General features: G+C 42.5%; 1 protein-coding gene across 1 annotated transcript; it reads right to left on the bottom strand.

Moving 5' to 3' along the window:
- Positions 1–1,705: 1,705 nt before the first annotated feature.
- Positions 1,706–14,955, bottom strand: igfbp5b (insulin-like growth factor binding protein 5b). Its single transcript, XM_074695268.1, has 4 exons — positions 14,267–14,955; positions 5,680–5,894; positions 5,361–5,480; positions 1,706–5,020 (listed from the first exon to the last, which is right to left on the bottom strand). Exons 1-4 carry the CDS (start codon positions 14,598–14,600, stop codon positions 4,880–4,882), a joined length of 810 nt encoding a protein of 269 aa, XP_074551369.1. The 5' UTR covers positions 14,601–14,955; the 3' UTR covers positions 1,706–4,879.
- Positions 14,956–26,560: the final 11,605 nt, after the last annotated feature.

Below are 26,560 nucleotides of genomic sequence, written 5' to 3'. Positions count from 1 at the left end.
CACAGCTAAGTCAAGTGATTTACTCTCAACCAATGTAAATTCTTTCAAATCTCCTTTCATCTCTATCCCGGTGATGAAAAGAACTACCATTACCTCTTTAAGAGATACCATTATATTCAGGCAGGGCAAGCAGTGATTTGCAGGGATCCAAATTATGCAGTGTAAACATCTGTATGCCATTTGTCCCCTAAATGCCCAATCATCATTTCAAGAGTCACATATATTGTAACATTTATATGAGGCACTAGCAAAGTGACGCAAAAACATGTGAAAACACCTTTAAGACATGATACAGCTATACTGATTGAATTCTTACTTGCACATATAACAGCAACTCTGTGGCAAAACTTTGAGATCTGACTGGCAGGGAGGTGATTAGCAGAGCAGTTTGAGTTGCATTAAGATGATTTGAGGTGTGTGAGTTGATGGAGCCATATGATGTTGTTGGCCTAATTATGTAATAAACAGGGCGTAGATGCTTTGAAGTCCTAAGTGTAGTTGTCAGTTTCTTTGAAGGCAAATAGTAATTGTCATGTTCTGTGCCTCACGAATCAAATCCTCTGCACATGTTTTCTCCTCCCTGAAGTGGAAGTTGGTGCCCTTCCAGCTACACGCACACATATACACAGCACAACAATCTTTATGGCAGCCTTGATCTGCTTGCTATACAGAACCTGCGGGCTCCTTTTATGCCCTGCTTCAGTCACCCACATCTGGAGTTGGTCAGAGTCCTGGAGTCCCTAGGGTGAGATTTTGGTGCCCCCCCTAAACAGACAAATACCATTCTGTCACTTCCTGGAATCTGTGAAGGAATAAAAATCGCCAGACGCCCCACTGTGACAATGCATGCACAGAAACCTAAGATCGTTTCAGTATTTTGTCCTTACAAGTTTCAGAGCATGCTACAGAAATCTAAGACAAAGTGATCATCTAGAGCTGATTTTAGGCCTTTTTACCTTTAAGCACCATGTGTTTGAGAAAAAATAACGGTCTACCTGATGCTGTTTGACAGATGTCCACAGTTCTTCTCTGTTCTATATGGTTGTAAAAATATGGTACCATTCAAATTAACATAAAATTATGCACGCTGTAGCAACACCAGAAAAATATTTTTTTTTGACTAAGAGCCCCTTTTACACTGAACTTTAAACCAACTGTGTCCTGCTTATGTCTCTGTAGGCACTTACAATTAGAAGCATGTGTATATCTCTATAATAGGGTGTGTGTCTGGGGAGTCCACGTGAACCTTTAAGTGCTAACAAAGTTACGGTTGCCATGTCATGATGAAACCTCCTCCAGGCTATAAATCTCTTCTTCTCAGTCATTTAAATCATGAGTTGGTCCTGCAAGATGTTATCCCTACCTTGAAGTTCAGACTCATGCCAAATGACTTCCTTGTTCCTGTGCAATCTTTTTTGACTATGGTGTTGAAAACCAGGTGACTTGCCCTCAGGCCAGGCTTTATAAAGTCACATCCTGCATGCTGCATGAGATCCTTGTGGGCTAGCCTGGGTGTCTCAGACTTATGTCTAAGAGGTTTATCAGCTCGTGCCTCGGAGATTAGTCAGCGCTTACTATCAGGATGATTGCACTTCAAACTGTTCGTTTCAAGCCAATTCAGTGGCTACTCACATCTTTTTATAAATGCAGTGCTAGAAATGAAAACCTTGCCAGAGTTCTTAAATGAATACATAACTTTATTTAAATAAATGCTTTGTCATAACAAAAAAGACAAAGGTTAAAAGAGTACATAAATTACAAGTTGAATAAATATTACACAGTGATATTCACTTTAATAATTTGAGATTTTTTGTCTTTTTCTTATTTGTTTTATGTAGTTCCAAATACTGACCATTTTATTTCCCACTATCCTCCTGCCACCGATGGGTCTATTTCACAAGCCAGTGAACACCAAATTACGCAAACCAATTGTATTGTCTCATTACATCCAGAAAGTGTTATGTACTCAGAAAGATAGCTGTGCTGTGGTTACTGTGCTACTGTAGTATGTGAATATGAGTTTTAACCAAGTAGGAGATGTGAAACCTGAGGAAAATGCTACTTTCAAACAGGTTTGGAGAACAGGAGGCTGCAGAGATGACTTCTTTAAGAGCCTGAGCTTCAACCTGCGATACAAACAAAGAAACAAATACCTGGAGCATCAATGAATTCACATTAGACTCGTGGATGATCCCAGATATATGACACTTCTTTGCTTTTTTATTGAAAGAGTATCAAAGTGAAAATTGATACTGTGCTGCTGGTATAACTGCCAAATTCCCCAGATTCCCATGACTCCCGTAACTGTCTTGCTAACTGTAACTAATGTCATGCAATTGGTGACCCCATGTAGGGGTAGTGGCTAGGCCCTGATTATGACCATTGCCCATGGCGCTTGCTCTTCCTCTTCCGCTTTCCCCTATCCTCCATCCTTTTACTCCTTTCTACCTCAACTTCCATCTCTGTGCAATTGGCCATAAGAACATCTCTAGCTGTGTTACTTTTGATCTATTTCCCCCTAAAAGATGCTTCTGTAATGGAGGTCCCAGGCATGGGCTGCACAGCCCCTGTCAACAAATATTACCTCAAAGCACCACCTTTAAAAGGTAAGCACAAGATAACACAACATTTAGCTTTTTGTGGCTGTTTTTTTTTTTCCTTTTTTGTTCCACTAACTTCATGATACCACATCGTAGGACGTCGTGTGTCAATATCAATAGTGAGTAACTGAAATAAGTGCAAGCTGCTTTTTTTTTTTTTTTTTCGAAAGTGGTGGTGGGGATTTGGTGTTAGAAGTGGGGCAAGAAGAATTAATATATTCACAACTGGAGGCCATTCAGGATGTGATTTCTATTTCATCTCAATAACGGAAATGCTTGATTTACCTCCAACATCCTTTAGGCCTCCTCTCTCTGGCAAACATATACATTGGCATTCACATAAAAAAGCATGAGTCTTAGCTTATTGGTTGTCAAAGAAAGAGAAGAGGGAGTTCCTCACACATCATTCTTGTCCAGAATTGCCCCGAGGTACAGGCAGAGATAATAAATGCTTTTGCAATTTGCTGCTGACACCATTTACAGGATCTACCACATTCAATGTTCTTCTCTCAATAAGAACTAAACCTACACCTTTGATCATTGTATCAAGTATCAGCCCCAGCAAAGGGCTGTCCGAAAAAGGAAATTGCCCCGTAGGATATCCATGTCACTTTCACGTCACTATTTAAATGTATTCGCTTGTAGTAAAGGCACTGTGACTTGCACACAGAGAGAATAACTCTAGTTAAATGACCCTGATATAACCTGTAAGCTTTTTGTTTTGATCACGCTCCCCTTAGATGAAGGTAGATCACCCTTGCACGGGGGCATGCGAGCAGAAGGGTTCAGAGGGTTAGCTTCTTTGACTGCCCTGTCGTCAAATGACTCAGGGTCATTCTCCCAACAGGCTACAAGGACCTATTCAAATTCTTAACAGGCTAAAAATCTTTTTTGTTCCAAGCACAATTACATTGTTGTCATACTATGTTTCTACAGGAAAACAACATTCAATAACTATATTTAAAAGTAATGTAATACACCATGGTTACACTGTAGTAGCAGTACTGAGGGGAAACCACTTGATCAAGGAACATGGCTCAAAAGTGGGCGGTCTTTACTTCACTGAAGGCAAAGAAAACAGCACAAACAAAACCATACAAAACTACACTTCACACAACTGAATCAGAGAAGCAACTGGCCTGACTGGCAAGTTTTGATTATGCACTCAACTCGAAAAAAAGGTCGAAGTCCAACTTGAGTCCCATCAGTTAAGCTGAAAACACTTTATTTCACTGGTAGAGTCAGCCCTCTCTAAGCTCTGTGTCGCCCTGCATGGCAGTGTCTGTTTAAATAGGCACAGTTGGCATATCAGGCTAACTTCATTGTCGAAGAGCCACTTACATAGGTTCATCTGTGACGATCTGCTTACTCTTGTGTTTCCAAACACTCTGTGTCCCGAGACATACGTTACATCGGTTATAGAGAAGGCCAGCCCCAAGACCACTTCAAGCGCTAGCAATACTTGTTGTGACAACATCAAACAAAAGAGAAAGAAAAAAACAAAACAAAAAAAAAACGGACATTCGTTTTGTAGTAGGCTCACTCCGTCATACACCAACACCAGCTGATACATAACACACACTCAAACTTTACACACACATACACACACATCCATGCACGCGTCATTTTGTGAAGTTACACATTTCTAAGCAGGTTCCCCTAGTCATAAGTGCTCTGACAGAACCACATCTCCAGATAGAGTCAACTGTTACAGCATTTCCCTATCTATTGTTCTTTTTTTCTTTTGGAAAACAGATAAAAACCAAATTACTCTGCCAATCTCCAGTTCCACAGTGGCATCATGTTATGATCTGTTTTCAATCAATGTGCCTGATACTTTTTGCCTTCACAATGAATGAAGTTAAATTACATCATACAAAGTGTTGTGTTGAAACCCCCAGCTTCTATAAAAATATATCCGTTGTGTGTATATATTTTCATGGATCTGCAGCCAGCGGTCCCGCCTCTTTCAAGGGGTCCCATGAGCGACAGTCAAGGGATCTAGCAAATCTTCTGGGACTTTTACCCTCATTCGGAGATAAGTGCTTGGTCAGCAACAGTAAAGAAATGAAAAAAAAAAAGTCACAGGTGTCTTTTGTTCAGCCTGTCCTTTCGTTTGGATTTTTTTCTTCCTTTTTTTTTCAATTTGAAAAAAACAAAACTCTTGAAGTGTACAGAGGGCGGAGCATTCAGGTGTGATTCAGAGAGCAGGCGTGGGCCCTGGGTCACGTGGTGGTTTTGGGGTGGGGGGGTAGGGGTGCAGGGTGGTCCTCCCCGGTTCACTCATTGTTGTTGTTGCTGCTGCTCTCCAGGTCTTTACACTGAATGTCCCCTCCACTGTAGTCTGTGCCGGGGAGCTGAACGCCGTATTTGTCCACACACCAGCAGATGCCCCGTTTGCGACCACGGGATGGCTTGCACTGGGGGTGGGAAAAGAAAGATTTTAGCTTTCATGATAACAGGTAAAGTCATTAAAAGGTGGTTTGGAAAAGGCAAAAACATGGCTCAGCAAATTCAGTCCCAAACTGGCATTGGTTCTCTTTTGTGCCGCTATTTATAAATGATTGTTAAAAAAGTGGAACCATGCAAAATTGTAGGTAAGAATTATCTAATCCAAAGGCAAACAGTTCTTGTAGATTTTATACTTAACAAAAAACAGATATTTTAAATACTTGGATAGCTGATCTGTTGAGGTAACACAGAAGGGATGATGGCAAGACTAGCATCTTTATGTAAGGTCAGTATCTGAAGCCAACTTACTTGCTTGCGCTTGAAGAAACCTTTCCTGTCACAGTTGGGAAGATACAAAGACAGAGCCATGACACGAGAGGTATCCTTCATTCCCTGAATGATCCCGTCAAGTTTTCTCCTGCATGGTCCCTTTGGGAAAGAAACAGTCAAGTCATCCTAAAACACCAGGTCACAGGATATTACTGTGCGTAAGAAATGTAAGTAACTTCATAGGGTAAATCTAGCCATGAAACTGAAAAACAACTTGAACTGTGAATGTTACCACTGTGAGTTACCAAAGTCAAGAGTTTCCCATATGGGGGATTATAAACATACGGAGAATACTTACAAATTCAGGCTCATGCTTGTCGATGGGCAGAGGAGAATAGTCCATGGGGGAGCCCATGGAGCGTTGCTTGCCAAGCTTCCTCTTCTGCTCCTTGCGTAGGGCATGCACCTTTTTACTGTTCACAATGTCTTTGGGTAGGATTGGCACTTTGGCCTGCTGCAGCTCCTCTGTAATCTCTGGGGTTAAGGTGTCCTCGTGTTCTCGAGACTCGGGATCTGCACAAAGGAATAAAAACATGTTTGAATATTTCAGTCTTCTCGCATTTTTATCACACTGTTCAATAATCAATCAAGCAGCTAAAAAACAACAATGTAAGAAATTGTTTGGCGCTGGTGGGCAAGTTGTCCCTGCCCTCTGCTGGAAAGTAAGAGGAGTGAGAGTTGATGCACTGGAACTATGTTATGTAAAGCTTTGACTGACAACATTCAATAACGTATTGCAACAAGTCACATTACTTTTAACTCTTTTTTTGGTCTCCAGGAGACCACGAGTCGTTCAAAGCTCTACAATAACCATGAGCTACACACTTAACTGTATTCGACAGCAGTTTTCTGCTGAACAGGTAGCACACTGTAGACAAGGAAGTTTGACTATAAAGAGCTCAGAGAGAAATTTCACAAGCTTGGATCATGAAGCACTCATTGGTTAATAAGTATCAGTAACTGTAATAATTGCCTACTTCAAACATTTGATTATGTAAAGTCAGCACCTTAAAGACCTTCCCTAAAATGATTTGCTCTCTACCACACAAGTAAAATAGCAGGTGTTATTTTCTGAGCTTGTTTCACCAACTGTTTCTTTGTTTACAGAAGAGCACTGATGACAGGTGATGCAGTCTTCGGCTAACATGAGATAGTTTAAAGGTAGTTTTCTCACAACCCCACCTTTTACCTGCCTTCAGAAAAGTCACAGAAAAGTCAACCACAAAAAAAAATTCAGGACCCCTCATCTTTACATTTCCCAAACGTATCAGTGATTTGTAAAAGTTAGTCGTTGTCGCGCCTAGACAGGGACACAGAGAATCCAGGAGGCCCATACTGAGCTCTCACAGCTCTACAGCTTGGGAAAACTACATCACATGTTGCCAACACTGTGCCTGGAAAATTCGCTCACACGTTATCTGGACTGCTAAACTTCAACAGGGACTAAAGGCCTCTGAGTGTTGTTAACTTTACTGCGACGTGTCCCACATTAAACTGATTCAAATGTCAGACTGAGGAAAATCCAGTTGCACTGCAGGCTCGTATAAATGCTTGTATATTCCTGTCACATTTTATGCACCGATTTGATGCAATTCCAACTCCCCCAGGGGGCACTGCACTCCCAGAGACCTGAACTCCCTCTCCTGATAGGATGTTTGCAGGTTGAGGTCTTTTATCCCCAACCTAGCCCTCTCCTCCCACCCCTGGTCCCCTTCTATCTTTGGGGCTCAGCCTCTTAAGCCTGGACCCCCAGCCAGAGGTTCTTTGAGGCCATAGAAAGAAGCTCTCAGCCTCCCCCCTGGCTTAACTGTAGCATAAGTACAGAGTTATTGTGGGGACTTTGCCAGGCCCCAACTGGCTGGAGCAACGGTGCCAGTGGATGACCCTGGTTATATTTATCTGACAAGGAAACCCGCCATGGTGCTCAGGGCCAGACTCACTGAACCAGAGAGGAATGTTGGCTCCTGACTGCAGGCCAACTGCTGCTGAAAGACAAATCAACTTCCTTACTTGTAAAGTAGCATGAGAGAATAAGTTGGAAAATATGATTTTTTTACAAGTCGCCATAACTTCCTCGACTGGCCTGTTAGTACACAGCCACCGCAGAGAAAGGCAGTGAGACGTTACAAGGACACAAGCGCTGAGAAACTGATGTTCAAAGAGCCTGACACAGCATGAGCGTCTGGAGTCTCTGGGAGGGGAAGGCAGGAGGGGGAGGGCGGAGGGCGATGGGGCAGGGTGATTACCAGAATTGGGTCTTTGGCTTCTGCGCTGCACTACCGTCTCTTTGAAATTAATCTCACAACTCATGACTTGGCAGGCCTTGGTTTGTGTTTAGATATGTCCTTGTGTCTCCCCGCTCAGACTACGAGGCTATGACTCGCTATAAATAAATACATCAAACAAGCATTCCTATGTACACCATGCATGTGACCACTGTGGAAAAACTCTTTATTTCTGCTGTACAGACCAATAGTTTCTCAGGGCGCTTGATTAAAATGCCACATATTTGGCGAGAGAATCGCAGAAAGGGACTGTGTGCTTTAACGTGCATTCTTGTTTCATTTGTAATCTCATTTGAGCATATAAATGGGCAGACTAAGGAAGTTCTGAGCCATTAAACAATTATATTCTCCTTAAAAGTCAGTCAATTCACAAAACATGTCCTTTAGAGTATTTTGCTAGAAACAAGGGATAGAAAAAAAGGTTTTTCATCTGTTAGGACAGCGTCTTTTCTCCTCGGGTCACAAAATCACCAGATTCATCTTTTCTGAAGTGGGCTCTTCGGTGCAGCCACAATACTCAGTTTTTCCATGCTCAGGGTATCCAGCTTGTAAAGGAGGCTTAGAGGGTCTGTGTTTAACTCCTGAAACCTGGCCAAGACGCTGGCCGGGTGCCAAGTGAGCCAAGTCATGTGCAGCTCTTCCATTCAGCCGGGCCCAAAGCTCTGCTGCTATCTCTCCCTCTCTGTCTTGCTGCTCAAGCTTAAGATTTCATTAGGGCGAGAGGAGTGGAGTAGCCAAAGGAGGTGCACCTGATACTTCTCTGTTTAAAAATTAACATCTGCACACAATTATGCTTCATGAATATCCCAAGTTTCTTACAGGCATCAGTCCAAGCATGAAAGATAAGCTACCTCTTCTGTGGATTTCTCCCCTCCACTGCATCTTTGAGACTTTAGTAACAACGTTAAGGCGGCATAAAAAGCAGAACAATTGATTCCCCTGCCTTTCTTTTTATTTCCAGGCATTACAACCACATTTGTTATGTCCTACTCCAGACTAAGCCTGAAATTACACCTTTTCAAAATGCAAGAGGAGTGAATAGAGGTGCTGTTTAATCTCAACAGGCCCTGGGGATCACTTATCCTTACATTATCTTGTCCTACCCCCTGTGTCATATAAAGCATGACATTAGTAAACCATCCATCAGCCTCAGGCTGCCTCTGCTACTAAATATTTGAAAGCAAGTCCATGGCCTGATAACCCTGCAGTTTCTAGAGCAGAGAGGGAGGTGTGAAGTAACCTGCGGAGTCATTCAAGCGCTGTGCTCTAGTGTGTGTGTGTGTGTGTGTGTGTGTGTGTGTGTGTGTGTGTGTGTGTGTGTGTGTGTGTGTGTGTGCAGCACATAATAAGAACGGAAATGCTGCTAAAAGAGGAAGAAGAGGCATTTCTACTTTTCAGCACACCAAGAACTCTTGAGTGCTAAAGGGAATGAAAAAGACAAGACAAGTTTGAATAGAGACAGACCCTCTGCACATGATTCAAAGACAGATTACACAAGAGACTGGCTGAATAATGCTTCCTTCCAAAGCAGTTTGGAGCTGGAAGAAAATATGAACTTGTGTCTGTGATCTGTCTTGAGCACCCCCAAGTGTAAGCGATTTATGTTTTGACCCCAATGTCCTGTTGTTTGGCCGGAATTTGTTGTTCTGAAAATGCAGGAAATAACTGTTCCCATGGTATTGTGCACACAGAATATGTTCAATGCAATCAAAAAGTTTCCTGCTTTTCTGAATGCATGGTATAAATAGCAACAAGAACAATTCAAGGATTGTAAATTGCAAAACAGAGACTTATGAGAGGATGCAAAATCCATCCAAGAGGGAAATGCTGCTGAAGGTAAGCAAACGTTCTGATAACTGTTTACAGCTTCCGCAGCGTGAAAAAATGCTCAAGTCTTGTTGAGCATGTGAAAGGTACATTAACAGATTGAGCACTTCCACTGTATGTTTCTAGTTTTGGCCTGAGGTCTAATCCTGCATCTGGGTGTGGGCTTGCAATAAGCCACACGGACAGATGCAACCTCTCTTCGGGTCACCGTCGCCACAACACAATTGCTGGGTGTGACGATGTTCTAACTCCCCAGAGTCAGGAGCAGCTATTTTGGCGAGTCGCTCCTGGAAGTACTGTACATAGCTGATCTTCAAGCAGCATAAAACGAAACATCCCGAAGGGTTAACTAACAATGGCTATGTTTACATGCAGTCAGTAACCCTTCCGTATTTGGAATATTAGCAATAACTCTGTTGCACATGACCATGTAAACACTGAATATGCTCATATTCTCTTTTTCAAAACCCCCCAAATCACCCCTGGGTTACTCCTTTCCATACCAAGTATTTGGTCATATATACGCCTATCGGAATATCCCCATCGAAATATCCCCATCGAAATAAACATTAATTTGAGTTCTGCACATTCTCTATTCTCAAGGAATCTTGGTTTTTTGAATACAGGAAGTCCGCCATGCTGCTGCTGTTACTATGGATACAGTAAGAAGCTGAAATGACACGTATTGCGTCATGATGTTGTCTGTGCCAATGTTTGGATTAGGATACCTTGTAAAAAAGAAATAACCCTGTTTGCTCATGCATATAAATGGGATATTCCAAAAATTTCACCTGAATCATGACAGAGACAACAAATCGGCTGCCAGTTTAACCAGATGTATAGTGAAACAGTCTTTTCATCAAGATTATATCACTAATTTTTTTAAGCTTGGAGTCATCAAGTTCATTTTAAGGGGGAGCACTTTTAATTGCCAAAGATGGGCTTATGTAAGGAAACAGGGAACAATAAAAGCTTCACGTGTCTCACATTCTTAGAAACACCAACATTTCAGAGAAGTCACTGAAGCTTCCATTGTTCTCCAAATTCTAGGAGAACACTTTTTTTTATCAGCCTGCGAATGGAACTTAAAAAAAAAAAACTCTTTTGTACACACAAAGAGATGATTCTGCTCCTTTCTGGCAGCATGTTAACATGTAGCCAGGTGTTTGAAGAGAGCTTACAGTGCACAGGTCAGGTGTCAACACATGTGACATCATTTTCCAGCATGTGGCCATCGCTGCCCTGTTTTCTGAATCCCACGCTCTGAGCTCAGAAAGACGAGATTTCTTTCACAGCTGTTGCCACCAGCAGGCCAGGTGTCAGCGACCAATAAGCTGTACAAATACCACTGTAAAGTTTTATAGGGAGATATCAGGAACGTGTGCCAAAGAGGTTATGTGCCTCCAAGTGTTAGCTCCGTCCCTGTGATCATTCTGTCACAAACGCACAGAACCACGTCTATCACATTTTCCTTGATTTGCAAGCTTTTCTCTGCGACTGATATCTTGACAAAAATGACCTCCCTAATAACACGCCCTCTCTGGCACCTGTAACAGATCAGTTGCAGCATACTGAGCTTTCACTGTGCTGTCTCAGATGTTCAAGGTGAAACGGATTGTGAGCCACATACAGCCTTTCCTTTCGCATGAAGCTGTCAGGCAGCTGGGGCAGCACACGTGACCGGGTCTATATGTAACGTGGCATGTCTGTATAAGCACGAAACATCTGAAGAAGCAGACTGAGTGTGTTAGCTGGTTGCTATTACCCTGAGTGTACTGTGCAGTCAGAGAGAATCAACGTTTTTGCTTCAGTTTGTTTTTTCTTTTAGCTGTGAGCTGATAACCAGCTGCATCACTGACGCCGGAGAAGTGGATGGCAGTTCTCCAAGTCGAGCCGTCCTCTAAAAGTATGTGATGACAAGTGATTCTGTACGGTGCTTAGAAAGGCAACAGTGTGACTGTGGATATGCGGCGTTCTCTGGCAAACATTAAGCATCAGAGGTCTGCAGTTGCTTGACTTACTCATAACTGTCAGCAATGACGGAGACATGTGACATGTGAAAAATCACCAACTCTTCACAATGCTGTTGTGACTCAAATAAACTGCAACTACACCCATGCAAAGAGCCAACACTAATCTATTTAAGATGTCAGTCCAGGCAGAGTTTTCTGTTGCTAAGCTAAAAAAGGGGCATGATTTTTCTGTGCATGTGAGTATTCTGGTTTTGGGAACCACTCTCCGGTCATCTTTTGTTTCTTGGCAAAGATTAATCTGTTAAACATAAGGCCCTTTCAGAAGCCTGAAGGACCAAGGCTTTGCTGCCATGAAGTCATATCTGTTGGCAAACTTTCCAGGCTCAGATTCACTTGAAGGGGGGCTTAGGACCTGTGAGTGCCCCCGAAAGCGCATACAGCCTCTTTGGCTTCCATAACTCCTGGGATCACAGTGCTGGAGCAAAATGTGAATTAATGCACTGCTGGGATGTAGATGCAGAGCTATGAAGGAGGGGTGTGAGAGGAGAGAAGAGGAGAGGAGGTGGGAGGAGGGGGGCTGAAGGATAGCAAGGATTCCTCTTCCCCATTGTTTGGCTGCCCCAGTCAATATTTAGTAGGGCTGCAGCTCCCATGGCCTCCTGAGTGTTGCAGACACTCGAGCTCCTCCTCCTCCTCCTCCTGTGTGTTTGCCTTGCTCAGCTGGTACAGCACACAGACAGCTGCAACCCCACACCGCAGGAAACCAGAAGCTCACCTCACCAATACTCCCGTCCACAGAGCTGTTTGACAGAAGGCCCTTCAGACAGAGGAGGGGGGTCTACACACACACACACACACACACACACACACACACACACACACACACACACACACACACACACACACACACAGGGGGAGAGAGCCTGGGGCATTCTGCTGAATCACTGCCTTGTGACTGAGCGCCCATGCAATGAATGCAGCGCCAGAGGCAGGAAAAGATGCTCTGATTACTTCTGTGGGCCAACAAAGGAGTCGGATTCTGTGTGTGTGTGTGTGTGTGTGTGTGTGTGTGTGTGTGTGTGTGTGTGTGTGTGTGTGTGTGTGTGTGTGTGTGTATGTAAAGCCCCAAGTGAGACAAAACTGCCTGAGGTGTCATCACTCACAACAATCCCACACAATGCACACCCAGACACCCACACAGCCCCGCCCAGGCACACATGCATGCTCTCACTCACACACAGATCCTTCCTTTACTTTTGTTTAGCTCTCTATGCAGAGCACAACTTGTGTAGGGTATTTTTAGTGCTTAAAGGAAACCACATTCTGCTGTAATGTCATTAAAAGCAGAGGTGAAGGCTGCTCACTGTCTTCAAACAGCCTAATGACTCTGTCAACAGCCCAAATGAGCCCAGTGGTCGCCCTGCTTTACAGAATGAGGCTTGTAGCCAAAACCTCTGTGGTTCCCACCTACTTATCTAGTTGTTGACAAGCTGCTAAAACTCCTGAGTGACAGCAAAGTGCTCTCTGCAACACCAAGAAATGTCTTAAATCATTCAGGGCTACTGGCTCCGCTCTCTTCATGTCTCCGTGTCTTTCTGTCTTTTATCTGGCTGTCTCTCACGCACAGGCTGCAGATTTAGTGGTAATCCGACTCTGAACACAGAGCTAGGGTTAGCCTGCAGACCTAAATCTGTCTCAATTCTTCTCTAACAGGACCAAAAAGTTCGTAAAATGGCATCTTCTTTAACTCTGATGTCTTCCTCCGTTTTTTCTTAGATAGATTTGACATTTGAGAACTGAACAGAAAAAAGAGCTCCATGCGCTCTGGCACAAGGATGGAAAATTGTGGGGGTTCAGACACTTGTTACAGAAGTAGATATTAAAGGCGGATGTTGACAGAATTAATGACATTGAAATGGGTTCCTTCTTTCTCCTTCCTTGCTGTTCTGAGCCAGAGTTTTTCAGCCTTTGAATTTTTGCGTAAAAGCAGGAGCAGAAGCGCTGAAACCAGTCCAGAGAATGCATTTACTTCGCACCGCCTCAAACTGTCAGTATGTAAAAATATGGACTGTCTGGATCCTTGTCAGTTCCTCCTGGCTCCTGCAATACCGCAACTTGACAGCCCCGCACTAGACGCTCAAATCAGCCGGGACGCAGCGTGGAGCGTTTACCGCAGCGGAGCGTCAAGCCCGCCCGCAACAGCCCAACCGACACCAGGGCGCACAGCCACTAAGTATTTCTGGTTCACCTTATAAGCTGTTACTGCTACGAGATAACTCATAAAGCAACAGTGTCATTACAGCTGGATGCTGGGCATGAGATGATCAAGGAGCGTTACTGTCCTGACACAAAGACGTAAGAGGAGAAGAGTATAAGCTCCTGCAGGCAGTTTAATCACGACAGTGGATAAAAGTTAATGAGATGGCACCTCATACCATCTGTCAAACAAACGGTCTGTCAGAAAGCAGTGGTGGCGCCTCTTAATGCTTTACAGGAGTGTTTAAACAGGGGGCTATCAGGGCTCCAAGTGATGAGGCAGACCATACAATCGGGGATATTTAGTAAAAGGAAAAAAGACAGCTCGATCAATAAAATAAAAATATGTTAATTAGGTTCAATGTTCTCTTTTTAGACGTTGCATCACATATCAGCACATCCCCACATGGGACAGGACTCATGGGGGAGTGGAGACCCTCCTGTCCCATGGCTCTGATAACGGCAGCCGCAAACATTTGGAAATAAGCATTTGGTTTCATGCATTCATTCAGTCAGTCGGTGTGCCAGACGATGCACGTCTTACCTATTGGTGGATGGGCAGGTTTGTATCCTTTCTCGTTGGTACAAACTCCCCTGCCGTGGAGAAGGGCATGCAGAGGTTTCTCCTCCCCGCTCCTTGGCAGGCAGCGGAGGCCCTGGACGCACGTCCCGGTGTAAACGCCGCACGCCTGTCCCTCAGACAGGGCACATGTTAGGCAGCAGCCGCAGCCCGGCTCCTTGACCAGCTGGCAGGCGACCGGGACCGGAGGGCACATGGACAGCGCCTTCTGGTCACAAGGCTCGCACGGCACGTATGAGCCCAAGCACCCGGACAGCCCCAAGACAAATGTCACCAAGAGGCAAAAACTCAGAATCATTGTTGGCGTTCTCTTCACTTAGTATAGCATAAACCTCAAATGCGAAGAAATGGGGGGAAAGGTAGACTGGTCTAATGAGCACAATGCCTCAGTCAGATAATCCGATTTTTAAAGCTAAAGCCAAGAGTCTTTATCCAAGAGTGTTGCTATCTATTTAAAAAACATTAATTACAGGTTTTGCGCTGTGCACCGCGCAAAATTACTGTTTAAACGTACAATTTAAAATAAATGCGCCTTTTTTCCCGAAGAGCTGTCTTCTGCAGGAGCAAGTCTGCACAATATCTCAACTTCTCTCCCTCTTCAGTTTGGACTCCAATACTTTCTCCAGCAGAAGTTTCCTGAGCAGACTGATCAACTTGCGTGCTGCCTTGCCTTTTTAAAAACAGCCGAGCCCAAACCCCTAACTATGAATACGCTAAACACCAGGGAAGGGAGGCGCACTTGTTCCACGGCTTGGCACGCCGCCAAACATTTTTTTTTTTTCAGCAGCAGGAGGATCGCTCTTTCACCCTGAAGGCTGAACTGATGCCGAGGTGCAGGAGAGTAACGCAGCCCTCATCAGAAAAAAATAAAAAGAAAAGAAAAAAAAAGCAGCAGAGAAGTTCTTGGAGGAAAAGAAACCTGCAGGCAGTCACTTTTTGTACATCTATAGCTTCTAATTCTCCTAAAATAAGACCTTCACAGTGCCTTTCGCCTCAAAAAATGACCTCCCCATCGAGTCATTTATGCAGAGCAGTAAAATCCCACTCGTGTGTCATGCTGCTTTTACAGCGTGAGAGAAATCTCCAGGAGATTCATGGAAACAAATCGTCTGAGGATTAGAAAGCTTCTTTTCAAATGCCACTTCAATGAAACTGAAATGACTCCCCTGTCAGTCCACGAAATCACCAACATTCAACGAAAATGTGGTTTGAATTTCTGATTCAAAACCTTTAAAGTTTTACTGTGAAGGAAAAATCATCTCACAAGTTATGATTCTTCCATAGCTATGAAATAGAAATAAATCATTGGTAACCCCCTGCTTGAGTCATAAGTGCCTCATTGTCATGACTTGAATGGAATATCCTTAGTAAGGAAAAGTAAAAATTGCTGCTCTGCTTTCATGGCTGCAGGAGAAAAAAAAAGTTAGTCTGCCACACCGGAATCGCCATATGTGTGCTCATAATTGAATCATTCACTTATATAAGTGTTGGATCGAGGCAAAGGATGCTCAGTTTTTCTTCCTTTACATCCTCTTCACAGCTTACTCAGGATAAATCTCCCCTTTGTTAACTTTGACAGGGATACCTGCTCCGGCCATAAAGTCACCTATAAACCTGCACCTGTTGCTTCCATTAGAAACCATTTGTGTAACAAATGGAAGGGAAATCCAACAACATGCCCCATTTTCTGTCTCACACATACAAAGAGAGAAAAGAGGGACCCCCACTCAAAGGAGAGTGAAGTCATGTGCAAGTAAGAAAAAAAAAGAGGAACACGGAGAAATGAAAGCTGCATGTCACGCACCCAGAGACTTGAGGCAACATCCTGACAACTTAAGTGCAACTGGGCTCTATTATTTTATAGCCTGTGTGCAGAATAATGCCTGATTGCTTCAGCGTGTGCTCTGCTTGCACCACATATGCACTCTAAATCAGCCTGCCTGGGACTGTTATTCCCATCTCCGCAGCTTTCAGGGCAGATTTTTCTTTCTTAAGTAATAGGGTATTGTCAGGAAGCTGTATCAGCTGTCCTTCCCATATCCACTCACTCCCTGATAAACGGCCACGGTCATTTCCTAAACGTGGCTATCCTTTTACCTAACCCTGCAACTGAGGGCTTATGAATCCTTAGAGAAGTGATTTACCTGTGCTATTTTAGGAGATGACCACTAGAAGGCACTGTTAACAATGATAAACTGTGGAGGAGTTTACTTTAATGTCCTCTGTATAGAAATAAGAGGAATGATCACACTTGCAGATTAAAAGAGAAATAGGACAGTTAGAGTCCATGAAGTGTCCCGGGTAATTACTGAATATCAAAGTAGTCTTGCTTATATGCAACTCAGTGCAATAATGTCCCAAAGAAATCAGTGACTGGATTATTAAACACAGATTAGAGATAACAATGTGACCACTCACAGGTCAGGTGAACACACTAGCTTCTTCTTTATACTGTCAGCAGCCGATGAGGAGAGTATATGAGGCACAGGACTGACATTTTGAAAAAATGGGAGGTTATAAGGATGGGAACTATTTGTCAAGGATCACGTGGTGATGGTGAGACCAGAGGTTCCCAAACTTCTCAACACCTGACCCCCAAAACAGCAGTGTCATGTTGATTGAGAGCTGGAACATATAAACTGTACATGAGGAGAAAAATGAGTGTGGGGGAGACTGCAGAATCCATTTTAACAGGCTTCTTTTTTTTTTTTTTTTTTTTTTTATTTTGCAGTTTTTCATTCGTTGCTGCTTCAGTGTTTTTTCCTGAAGTAGGTAAATAAAAAAAAATACCAACCAACATATCTTGTGTGTGTGTGTGTGTGTGTGTGTGTGTGTGTGTGTGTGTGTGTGTGTGTGTGTGTGTGTGTGTGTGTGTGTGTGTGTGTGTGTGTGTGTGGCTAGACATGATCTCAACAAACAAAAAAGCTTAACATTCTAAACTTAAGCCCCGTTTCCACCAAGCAGCTCGGTTTAGATCAGTACGGTGTGGTAGAGGTTGGCTCGGTTAAGCTTGGTCCTGTTTGCATTTCCACAGACAACCGTGCCCCCTCGTGGTAGGCAGCGTGTAAGCTGGATGCCGAAAGCCGCATCAGTAACATAATAGTGTGACACCATAGTAACACGACACAGTGTTCCCCGCTAATAAATTCAACTAAAAAGAAAAATGCAGCACAGTAAACAAAGAGCAACAATGGAGAACAACCAGAATTTTCTCCACATGTGATCGGCATGTGGTTCTTTGATACAAAGTGCAATAAAGCTTTATTTCGGCCAAGGCTGTGTGCCGCCATGAGAAATGCAGCCGCTGTCGCACGGTAAGTGACGATTCTTTTGACCAAACAACTGTCTGGAGGTTATTTGGGGGTCTGTCCAAGGATTAGTCGGTGGAAACGCTGTAAAATGCACACTGTGCCGAGACAAACCGGCACCGCCACAGGTACTATTGTTATCTTGGCTTAGTCACCTCATGGGTCTAACGGCAACAAAGAAATGTGAAAAACAGGTCAAACTGTTTACATAGTTTTTTTTTTTTACCAAATTAAACGTTATTCTTATATATTAATGCAGTCATGTTTGAAAAATTTAATTGTGAAAGTGATTTTCTTTTTCATTCCGAGGGTGTTCTGACCCAACTTTGGAAACCACTGGGTGAGACAACTAGGTCAGAGCATCTCAAAATCTGCAGCTCTTGTGGTGTGTTCCTGGCCTGCAGCAGTTAATACCTACCAAAAGTGATCCAAGAAGAAAAACTTGAGAACTAGGAACAGAGTCATGGTTGGCCAAGGCGCTCTGATACGTGTCAAAGAGCCTTGGAAAAGTCGGTCTAGCAGAGAAGTTACAGGAGCTTAAAGCACTGAAAAGGTTCAATTTGGCTCCAAATTCCTTAGATCTTAATCCAATCAAACGTCGGGGGGATGTGTTGGATGAACAAGACTGATCTTCGGAGGCCCAACCTCACAGCTACGAGGGCCTGAGGATCTGCTGATAGCTTCTTGATGCTAAGCCACGGCACAGCTTTACGGGCCACTACAGGTCAAGTGGAGTCCAGGAGCCCTGTTTTCTTCTGATGAGAAGGAGGGCATGAGGTTGATTGGCATAAGTCCAATTGATTTTGAATGAGGATAAAGAACCATCTGCAGCAAACCCCTATAAATATGAATAATTTTCAAGCACTAAACTATCCTGGAGTGAAACATGGGGATAGATTTTTGCACATCATTTGATTTATTCCATCTTCTCTTACGTGTCTTTCCTCAAACCTTTTGTTCAAGCTCTCACTTCCAGTTCTTTGCATCCAACTGTAAAAATCTCAACAGAAAGGAAAAACTCAGAAAAAGCAGAGACGACTGGTCCAGTTCCTGATTCATCCTGCAGCCACAGACACTCCTCAGAATAAACTGTGCTGGTTTAACTTCTCACCATCAGCCCCAGAGCAAGAGGACTGCGGAGAGTCAATGTTCCCTCCAAAACCAACAGGAGCAGCAAAACTCAGCAGGAGCAAAGTGAGACATAAATCTGAGCTACTTTGGCCGAACCCCAGGCGGCGATAATGAATGAGATTAAGATAGTAAAGCAGAGTGGATTAATGATGCATCCACCAAATCTCTGCTGGGCATGAGGCAGTGGATGACGAGAGAGGATGATAAATGATGAGAAGAACATCCTTCCGGATACATGTTTTATCAAAGAGGGACAAAATGTTCCTGTACTTTTTGCCTCAGTGCTCATTTGTTTCCTAAATGGGAATATTAATTCTCCAGAGACTGAATCCCAACGAGGCATCGATCCATCTACCCCTCCTTTTTTCCCACCCTCCTTCCACTCATGCATCATTCTGACTTCAAGGAACAAAAACTATATTGCTTGCCAATTTCTTCATTAGAGGATTGTTCTAGTTGTGTTTGTCAAAACTACAAAAAGCCAGATCTCAATACCTGACACAGTTTTCCTCTCAATAGTCAAATTTCTTAAAAAAGTGTGTGAGCTCTTACTCGCAAGTAGAATTGCAAATTAACTCCAATATGTTAAATGAAAATGTAGGTCATGAATCTTGACACCTTCACAAATTCTTTGGTAAGAGTTTTAAGCAATAATCCAAAAAGATCAAGTTTTCATCTTTGCTTTCTGTGCAACTTTCTTCTCCCCTTCTTCAAAGTAGTTTCCCTCAGCGAAATGTCCTTTGAAAAAGTATTTAAACCATACCTGAAGAAACTATGTGAAAAAGACCTTGAAAGAGCATTTTTCTGATGTAAAAAATATAAAATACAGCCAGAGTCCAGGTCCGTACTCTGTCCATGTGACCTTACAGTCTATCCTTGGTTGTATAGGAGTGTTTGTGTGTGTTAATATGTGTCCCTTCATGTGTCTTTATGTGGGTTGGCATGTTTGTCTTTTACGTCTTTGTATTCTCCATAAATGGAAAATAACTCTCGGCAGAGAATGCAGCTTGTAATTTTTCATGTTCCACTTCATCAAGTCGACTCTTTACGTACACAAGAGGAATGGCTGGTACACAAACACTCTTAAGCACACAAACAGTTCCATTTCCACGGGCGTACAGAGAAAGGTGTTGTTTTGTACTGTACGTCGAGTCCAGACAACACGGCTCCAGGAATGAACCTGTTGGCATTCTGCAATTTAAAATGTTAAGTGAATGTCTTTTCCTCTGTGGATTGACTGTCAGTCATCAAAAAGAGGCATGAGGTAAATCTAAGAGTTAACAACTCAAAGCAAAGCAGGAGGGCAGAGGTTTCAAATGCACAGAAATAATGGACTAGGTTGGTTTATCTTTGAATATTTTGGTAGGGTGAATTACATGTTTTCATCCATCAAGGTTTCACAGGGTACATACTGTAAGAAAGCCTAACACTCTGGATTGTCTCAAAAAACCTACCTCCAGGCCATCAATAGTCAAACTACCTGAAGGAGGACGCATAACATACCTACTTTGGGAGTTAACTAATTGCGCCACTAATTGGCCAGGTGCAACATCATGTGTCAGAGAAACCTCCCGAAAAACCTCCATCCAAAAAAAATGAATTGCACATGCCTACTACACATAAAAATGGTGAGTAACAGTGTCACTTTATTATTAAAAATCAGCAGAAGAAAATTTAAAATATAAAATGAACAGCTATAAGCAAATAAATCGGTTAAACAAGAAGAAAGGGAACATTGGGATAAAGAGCTTGAACTGAGTGTGTTTGCAAGACCTTTGAAAGCTGCTTTATGTAACAAATAGCGCAGATGAACAAGCAGTTGTTTCATGAACTCCAACATTTTACCACTTGCAAAACTGATGGCAGTGAGCCTTGCAGGTTTGAGATTTTAATTGCCTTCCTTGTCTCATCTGTCAAACGAAAATGTTGTTTCTCCTTGAATCTTGCTGTATAGCTCCACATGGTTGTACTTTTCCAAAAGATTTGTTTGATCCTTAAATATTCGTTGTCTTCCCATTTTTCATCTGAAATGGTCATAAGCTTGATGTCCGCCATCTTTTCAACAGCCAAGCAGGTGTGGTAATCCTGCCATTAGGGCCTGTAAAGGTGGGGTCTCCCACTAGATTAAGGCCATGTCCACATGGAAACGGGTTTTTTCAAAAACAAATATCACTTCCTCGTTCGTTTTGAAAAAATATTATTATCCACACGCAGTAGGCAAATTCACTGATAAGTGTCGCTCAAGGCATGCCATACCCATATTTGACTATGTCTTCCAGACGTAAAACCGGTGCCAGCCAATTAGAATGAGCCCCCGTCATTCAGCTGTGACGTTTGAGAACCAAAAATGTTTTTTTAGCGGCGTCCACACGAAACCACAAAACTAAAACTTTCCACAATTTTCAAAACATCATTTTTAGTGATGTAAATCTGTGGTTTCCTGTAGATGACAGGCGTAAACAAAAAAAAATTACAAGCGGTTTCCCAAATACCCAGCTATGTGTTGACATGGCTCAATGCACTGTTGGGGCATCAACCTGGGTCATGCATACCCCATTAGTACAAGCTGTTAATTTTCATCCCCAATGGAAGTGCATATGTGCCCCGGTAGCTAAGCAGCTAGTAGTGCTTTGTTGTACAATTCTTACAAGTTAGTTATTGACTAAGAAAAGACTGTTAGTTTTAGCCACAGCCTAGATTCAGTCTGTGTGCACCTTTAGTTGACATTGTTGCTGTAGTAGCTTTATCAACAGCACGTTGAACTTTGTAGCGATGAGCTCTCTGCGGGTTTCCATTAGCACTGAATCGCCTCAGTGTGACCATGAGAAGACCTGCATGATCTGGAAACGTGAGACGGTGCAAAGGCTTATCTGAGCCCTGTGATGGAAACTCTGCAGATCAAGATAAGCTGGCTGTAAAGTGTAAAACCTTACACGAGTGGCAGTCTTTATATAGTCTATTAATGTATGGTTGGCCTAAAGCATTTCCAAAACAAAGAGCAGTCGAACATGTGCATGAAGGAGGCTGAGGTGAGTGTAGGAGCACCACGGGATGGTTTTGCTTTGTGGCCTGGTCTCTAGCCAAGACTTTAGCTTTGAATGGCTAACGCTGGGTTTTGTTAAAAAGTGATGTATTTGTGCTTTCTCCTCCCCGCTGTTTCACTCTTTCAACCCCAAAGATGATTTACTCGAGGAGACATTGTTCTTCGCCTCCTGCAAGTTTTCCTATCTTGTTCTCCAAGACTGTAACTGACAGATTACATTATGCAACTAAAGAGTTTTCTTGTTGTTTATGTGCGTACGTGCAAATCCTCAAACCTTATTTTGAAAATAACTGATCATACTAACAGCTCCCTGAACTTCTGCATCAGTTACACCTCAGTTATTCTTGAAACACAGTGTCTCATTTCTTTTTGAGGGAATTTCCTTGACTGAAAACATTAAAAAAAAAAAAATAGCAGGGAGAGCAAACCAGCTCCTAAAAGTTTTTAGTCCACAGCATTTGAGCAGCTCAAAACTGGAATCCGACTAGACAATACACGAAATGTACTGTTCCCCTTAAACAGAGTTGTTTTCTTAGATTGTCAAACCAGAAATTTCAGGGTGGAAATCTAATTCAAGCAGTCAAATGTTTTTCATGCATCAGTATAAAAATGTCAGTCCGATGAACTTGAGAAAATGATTGGTTCAGGGAACAAGAAAACATACGAGAAAGAGAACATGATTCTTTCCCTTCCATTTTTGAGAGAAAGCTTACAAAACTTAAGCCTAAGCCAGCACGTCTTTTTCAGTGCCAGCTGCTCCCAACAGCCCAAGGTAAAGACTCTAATACTAGCAGCTCAGGTTTGTGCCCACCTCTGGGTATGAACGACAGGCTGGCAGAGGAGTAGCAGAACTCTGCTGGAGAGCAGATCAAACACATTAGCATATTAGCACAACAGGCCAGACTCTGTGTATGATTGAGGTGTCAATAAGAGGCAACAAATAATTCAGCTGTAGTATCTGAAGGTACAAATTCCTGTTAAAAAAATCTTAAAAACAAGTCTGAAGTTTATATCTGCTGTAAACTATGAACAAACTCCTCAAATACAATAGCTTTTGATATGACTTTCCTCCACACTGTCATGTGAGTCCAGCTTCCACCCTAAATTTTAGAGCGTTTGATTTGACATGGACTTACCGATGACTCACACTTGGACTCTAGAATTGACTTCATAATAAGGACAGTATGACTCACTTGTTTACTGATAAAATACATTTTCATTAGCTTTATTTGATTTGAAACAAGGCCGTCATGTTTTCGCATTCATGTTTTTATGTCATCTTATCAAGCATCACTTCCTGCAGAATGCTCAAATGCTTTAAAGAGAAGCCTACTGTACTTTCTTTTTAGGCCTCATTCTGTCTCTCTGATACCCTCACAGTAGCTTTCCATGATTTGATTCTCAGGAAAAATTCCCTGTTTTTCCTCCCACTGGGGTTTTAGACAACCTGACTTTAGGTGGAGCATGAATATGGAGTGTGAATGTTAGAGAAGAGTTTGGTTTTGAACTCATTGCTCCTGACAGTATTTCAGAGCGTTATAAAGCTGCTGAGGTTCATCCAGCAAAGCAACATCTAACACTGATATCTGTAACGTTGGAATGCTCAATCAAATTGAAAGATTTAACATGTCTTCTGCATCATTTTACTCACAGTTTCCCATATCTTTGGAAACTTATGGGATCTTAACCAGAGTTTAAAATAAGGTTTGTGGGTTTGAGCAGAGTTTGGCTGCACAGTATGAGCTTGTAATCATTGACCCACCGGCGGGTCAGTGGGGTTTAAGAGGTAACAGCTGCCAAGTTTTATCTAAACCACCTTTCTGCAGGCGAACTTTGGGGTGAATGTATAACTGTAATGTCCCATGTTCCTCTGTGTGCTTCAAATCTTGGCAGCTGTAAAACATTTAGTCAATGTAGAATCAGGGAATAGCTGTGCAAAATGCAACAGTTGGGTTGATGATTTTAACATTAATCTTTGGCCTGTCTGAGGAGTTAAAGGGTGGGTACGTTTGTTCAGTGCTTTGCTTGCACAGGGAGGGTGAAAAGGTTTAAGTGTGACGTTATAACCGTTGTTTGACCAACTTTTAAGAGTTTCTCTTTTTTTTCTCTTTTATAACTACTGTGCAATGGATGTATCTGATGCACAGATATGATCCATCAGCTTGATAAACCATCAAATGGCTCTGATTATATCCTCTTTACTTTACTGTAACTTAAAATTTAACATCTATTGCTCTATTTTTGGAAAAAGAAAACTCTAAACTTACAACAAAAAAATCACCAGCACACATGTGTTAATCAAGAGCAGAAACACTGTTGTGTTTGTGTCTTGCTACACATGTGTATCTAATCTGGGAATGGCACGCAAAGAACATCAAATGGGGATGGACATGTCAAGCAAATATACTGTCCAATAGACATTTAGGAACAATTCGCAGTGACTAATAACTTGTTTGACTCAACACCCACAATTTCTTTGGACTTTTTTCCACATTCAGATCAGATCATTTGGACACTGATGATGACTTCATCCAGGCACTTTCATCTCCTGCTCAGCAAAACATTACCCCTGGGTTCAAAGAAGAACTGAACCATGCCCTGAGGAAGGAGGGAGGGAGAGTAGCATCAACTGGGCACTGTAGCCTATGTCATAGGTCGGTGTTGCCTTGTCTCTACATAGGAGCCGATGCACTTACCTCTTCAACTCCTGCTCATCATTTATCAGTTCCAACTCCAACATAACGTGCTTAGCATAAACTGTGTGCACACAAGCACAGTGTATAACTGGACCTGAAACTGGCAGTATGACTATCATTAACATTCACAGGAGTATAAACCAGGCTCAAAGACAGGTCATCTTAAACCAACCCAATTTACTTTCTTGACCAAGAACCAAATAAAAGAAAATCCCAGCCCAATCTTGTAAAAACAATGCTTGAAATTTAGTTGGTTTCTTCCAGTCAGGATAAGATATCATTTGTTGCTAGGTGCCACCCCATTGTGGCTGCCTGTTACAGCAGCTCTCTCTTCCTTGCCTATTTCTTGTAATTTTTTCCTCTTTTTTCATTATCTTTGCATTTGGAGTGGATCATCACTTTTCTATGGTTCATTTGCTGGTCGTGGACACCAAACTGGTTATATCTTCAGTGATATTTTTACTATTTTTGCTCCTGTGTTTGTCTGAAGATCCTAAATGTAACAATGGGTTTACTGTTTACATGTGAAATCAGCTGTTAGCAGCCTGTAGCATGTAAATGCTAATTGGTGCAAGGCCTGATGACTTCCCACAAGGTGAGGAGGAAGAGTGAGGACAATGTGCTGGTTCTCAGGTGTGAGCTAAGAAGTGACAACATTGACCTTTCCTTTCATCCATCGTTATTGGGGACGTAAGATCTATCTCCTATCAGATGGAAGAGCAAGCCGTGCTAGCCCAGCAGGGAGGGAATACCAGAAGGCAGAGTAACATTATGCTATTTACAGGCATGGCTATCAGAGCTAACACTGGACACCAACGCCTCATTGGAGGAACTTCACCTGCTGTGAGCAGACAGGATACAAGAGCTAGAGACTGAACAGACTGCTGAAGAAGCTCAGTCCTGGACCCTGTGGAGATGGAGGCTGGCTAACTGGAAAATGATGGACAAGCTGCCATCTGTCTTGTTATGGACCCTTTTGCACTTTCTATACACTTTCTCACTTTTGTTTTCTTGATTGTGACTCCTCCTGAATTTCCCCTCAGGGACAAATAAAGTATTTTCTATTCTATTCTATTCTATTCTATTCTATTCTATTCTATTCTATTCTGAGAGAGTAAAAGGTGACGAGACCTTAGACTCCAAATGGCATTAGCTCCCCCCCGACCAATCGGTATTGATAGTGATGAATTATTATCATTTTGATATTAAGCATGTGGTTGGGGGCATTTTTTTTTAATCTCAAAAAGTAAAAGAATAAAAAATTCTTTGGCATCAAACTCAGAATTAACTGTGCAGCAGCATACTGTCATTTTCTCTGCCAAGGGTAATGATGGGATTTGTTTCGTAAAAGCCCTGCACAGACTGCAGGCTCAGCTGAGCACTTCTTTGCAGTAGCTTGAAGAAGAGAAACAAATGGGTTGGCCAAGATGTAAATCAAAAATTAAAACCTAATTGTTCGTGCAAAGGCATTTAGCAAACTGCAGACATAGAACTTCGCCTGTGGATGTGCGTTTTCCATTCTTTTGATTAGAGAGTGGGTTTGAGTTTTGATTTGGTCAAGGCTCTGGTTGTGACTGCAAAGCAACAGAGAATCCCAAATGGGCCTGAGTGGACATAGAGGCTTTTGCAGAGTATGTAATTACATAGTAAATTATTCAGTGGGTCCAAACCAAAACATAAAGGCATTCATTTTCAAAACCAGCTTACAAGGAAGCCTCTGGCAGTACAGAGCCATACTGTTTAAAAAAAAAGACAAAACAAAACACAGGGCTTTCGATGTATGCTGGAACCACGTACCTGGATGTGGTTTATTGTTTTTGTAAAGAAGGTCGGCTTACAGAAAGGAACAGCAAGCCGTACATTGGCTTGAAATGTCAAAAAGAGGGTGTAAAATAGCTTCTCATGCAGTGAGATGCACACCATAAAAGTGACAGCAGAAATGGAGTGATGACAGAAAGAGAGCAAGAGGATGAGGGAGATTTATTACGTGACTCTGATGGGATTGGCCATGATTTGGATTCTGTGTAAGCAAATCCAACCATTGTGTTTGTACAGGCAGCAAGTATCAGTATTTTTAAAG

The sequence above is a fragment of the Halichoeres trimaculatus genome, unplaced genomic scaffold (assembly GCF_033239565.1).
Source record: "Halichoeres trimaculatus isolate MK-OKI-2021-1 unplaced genomic scaffold, fHalTri1.1 fHalTri1_scaffold_19, whole genome shotgun sequence".
Taxonomy (NCBI): Eukaryota; Metazoa; Chordata; class Actinopteri; order Labriformes; family Labridae; genus Halichoeres; species Halichoeres trimaculatus.
This window is presented reverse-complemented; position numbering and strand designations above follow the sequence as displayed.

Bases quoted from the DNA above. Each gene is read 5' to 3' on its own strand.
- igfbp5b (XM_074695268.1), bottom strand. From the start codon at position 14,600: ATGATTCTGAGTTTTTGCCTCTTGGTGACATTTGTCTTGGGGCTGTCC. The intron at 5,481-5,679 runs GTAAGTATTCTC...TCTTTCCCAAAG, and splicing joins ACAAGCATGAGCCTGAATTT to GGACCATGCAGGAGAAAACT. The intron at 5,021-5,360 runs GTAAGTTGGCTT...TCCCACCCCCAG, and splicing joins GTTTCTTCAAGCGCAAGCAA to TGCAAGCCATCCCGTGGTCG.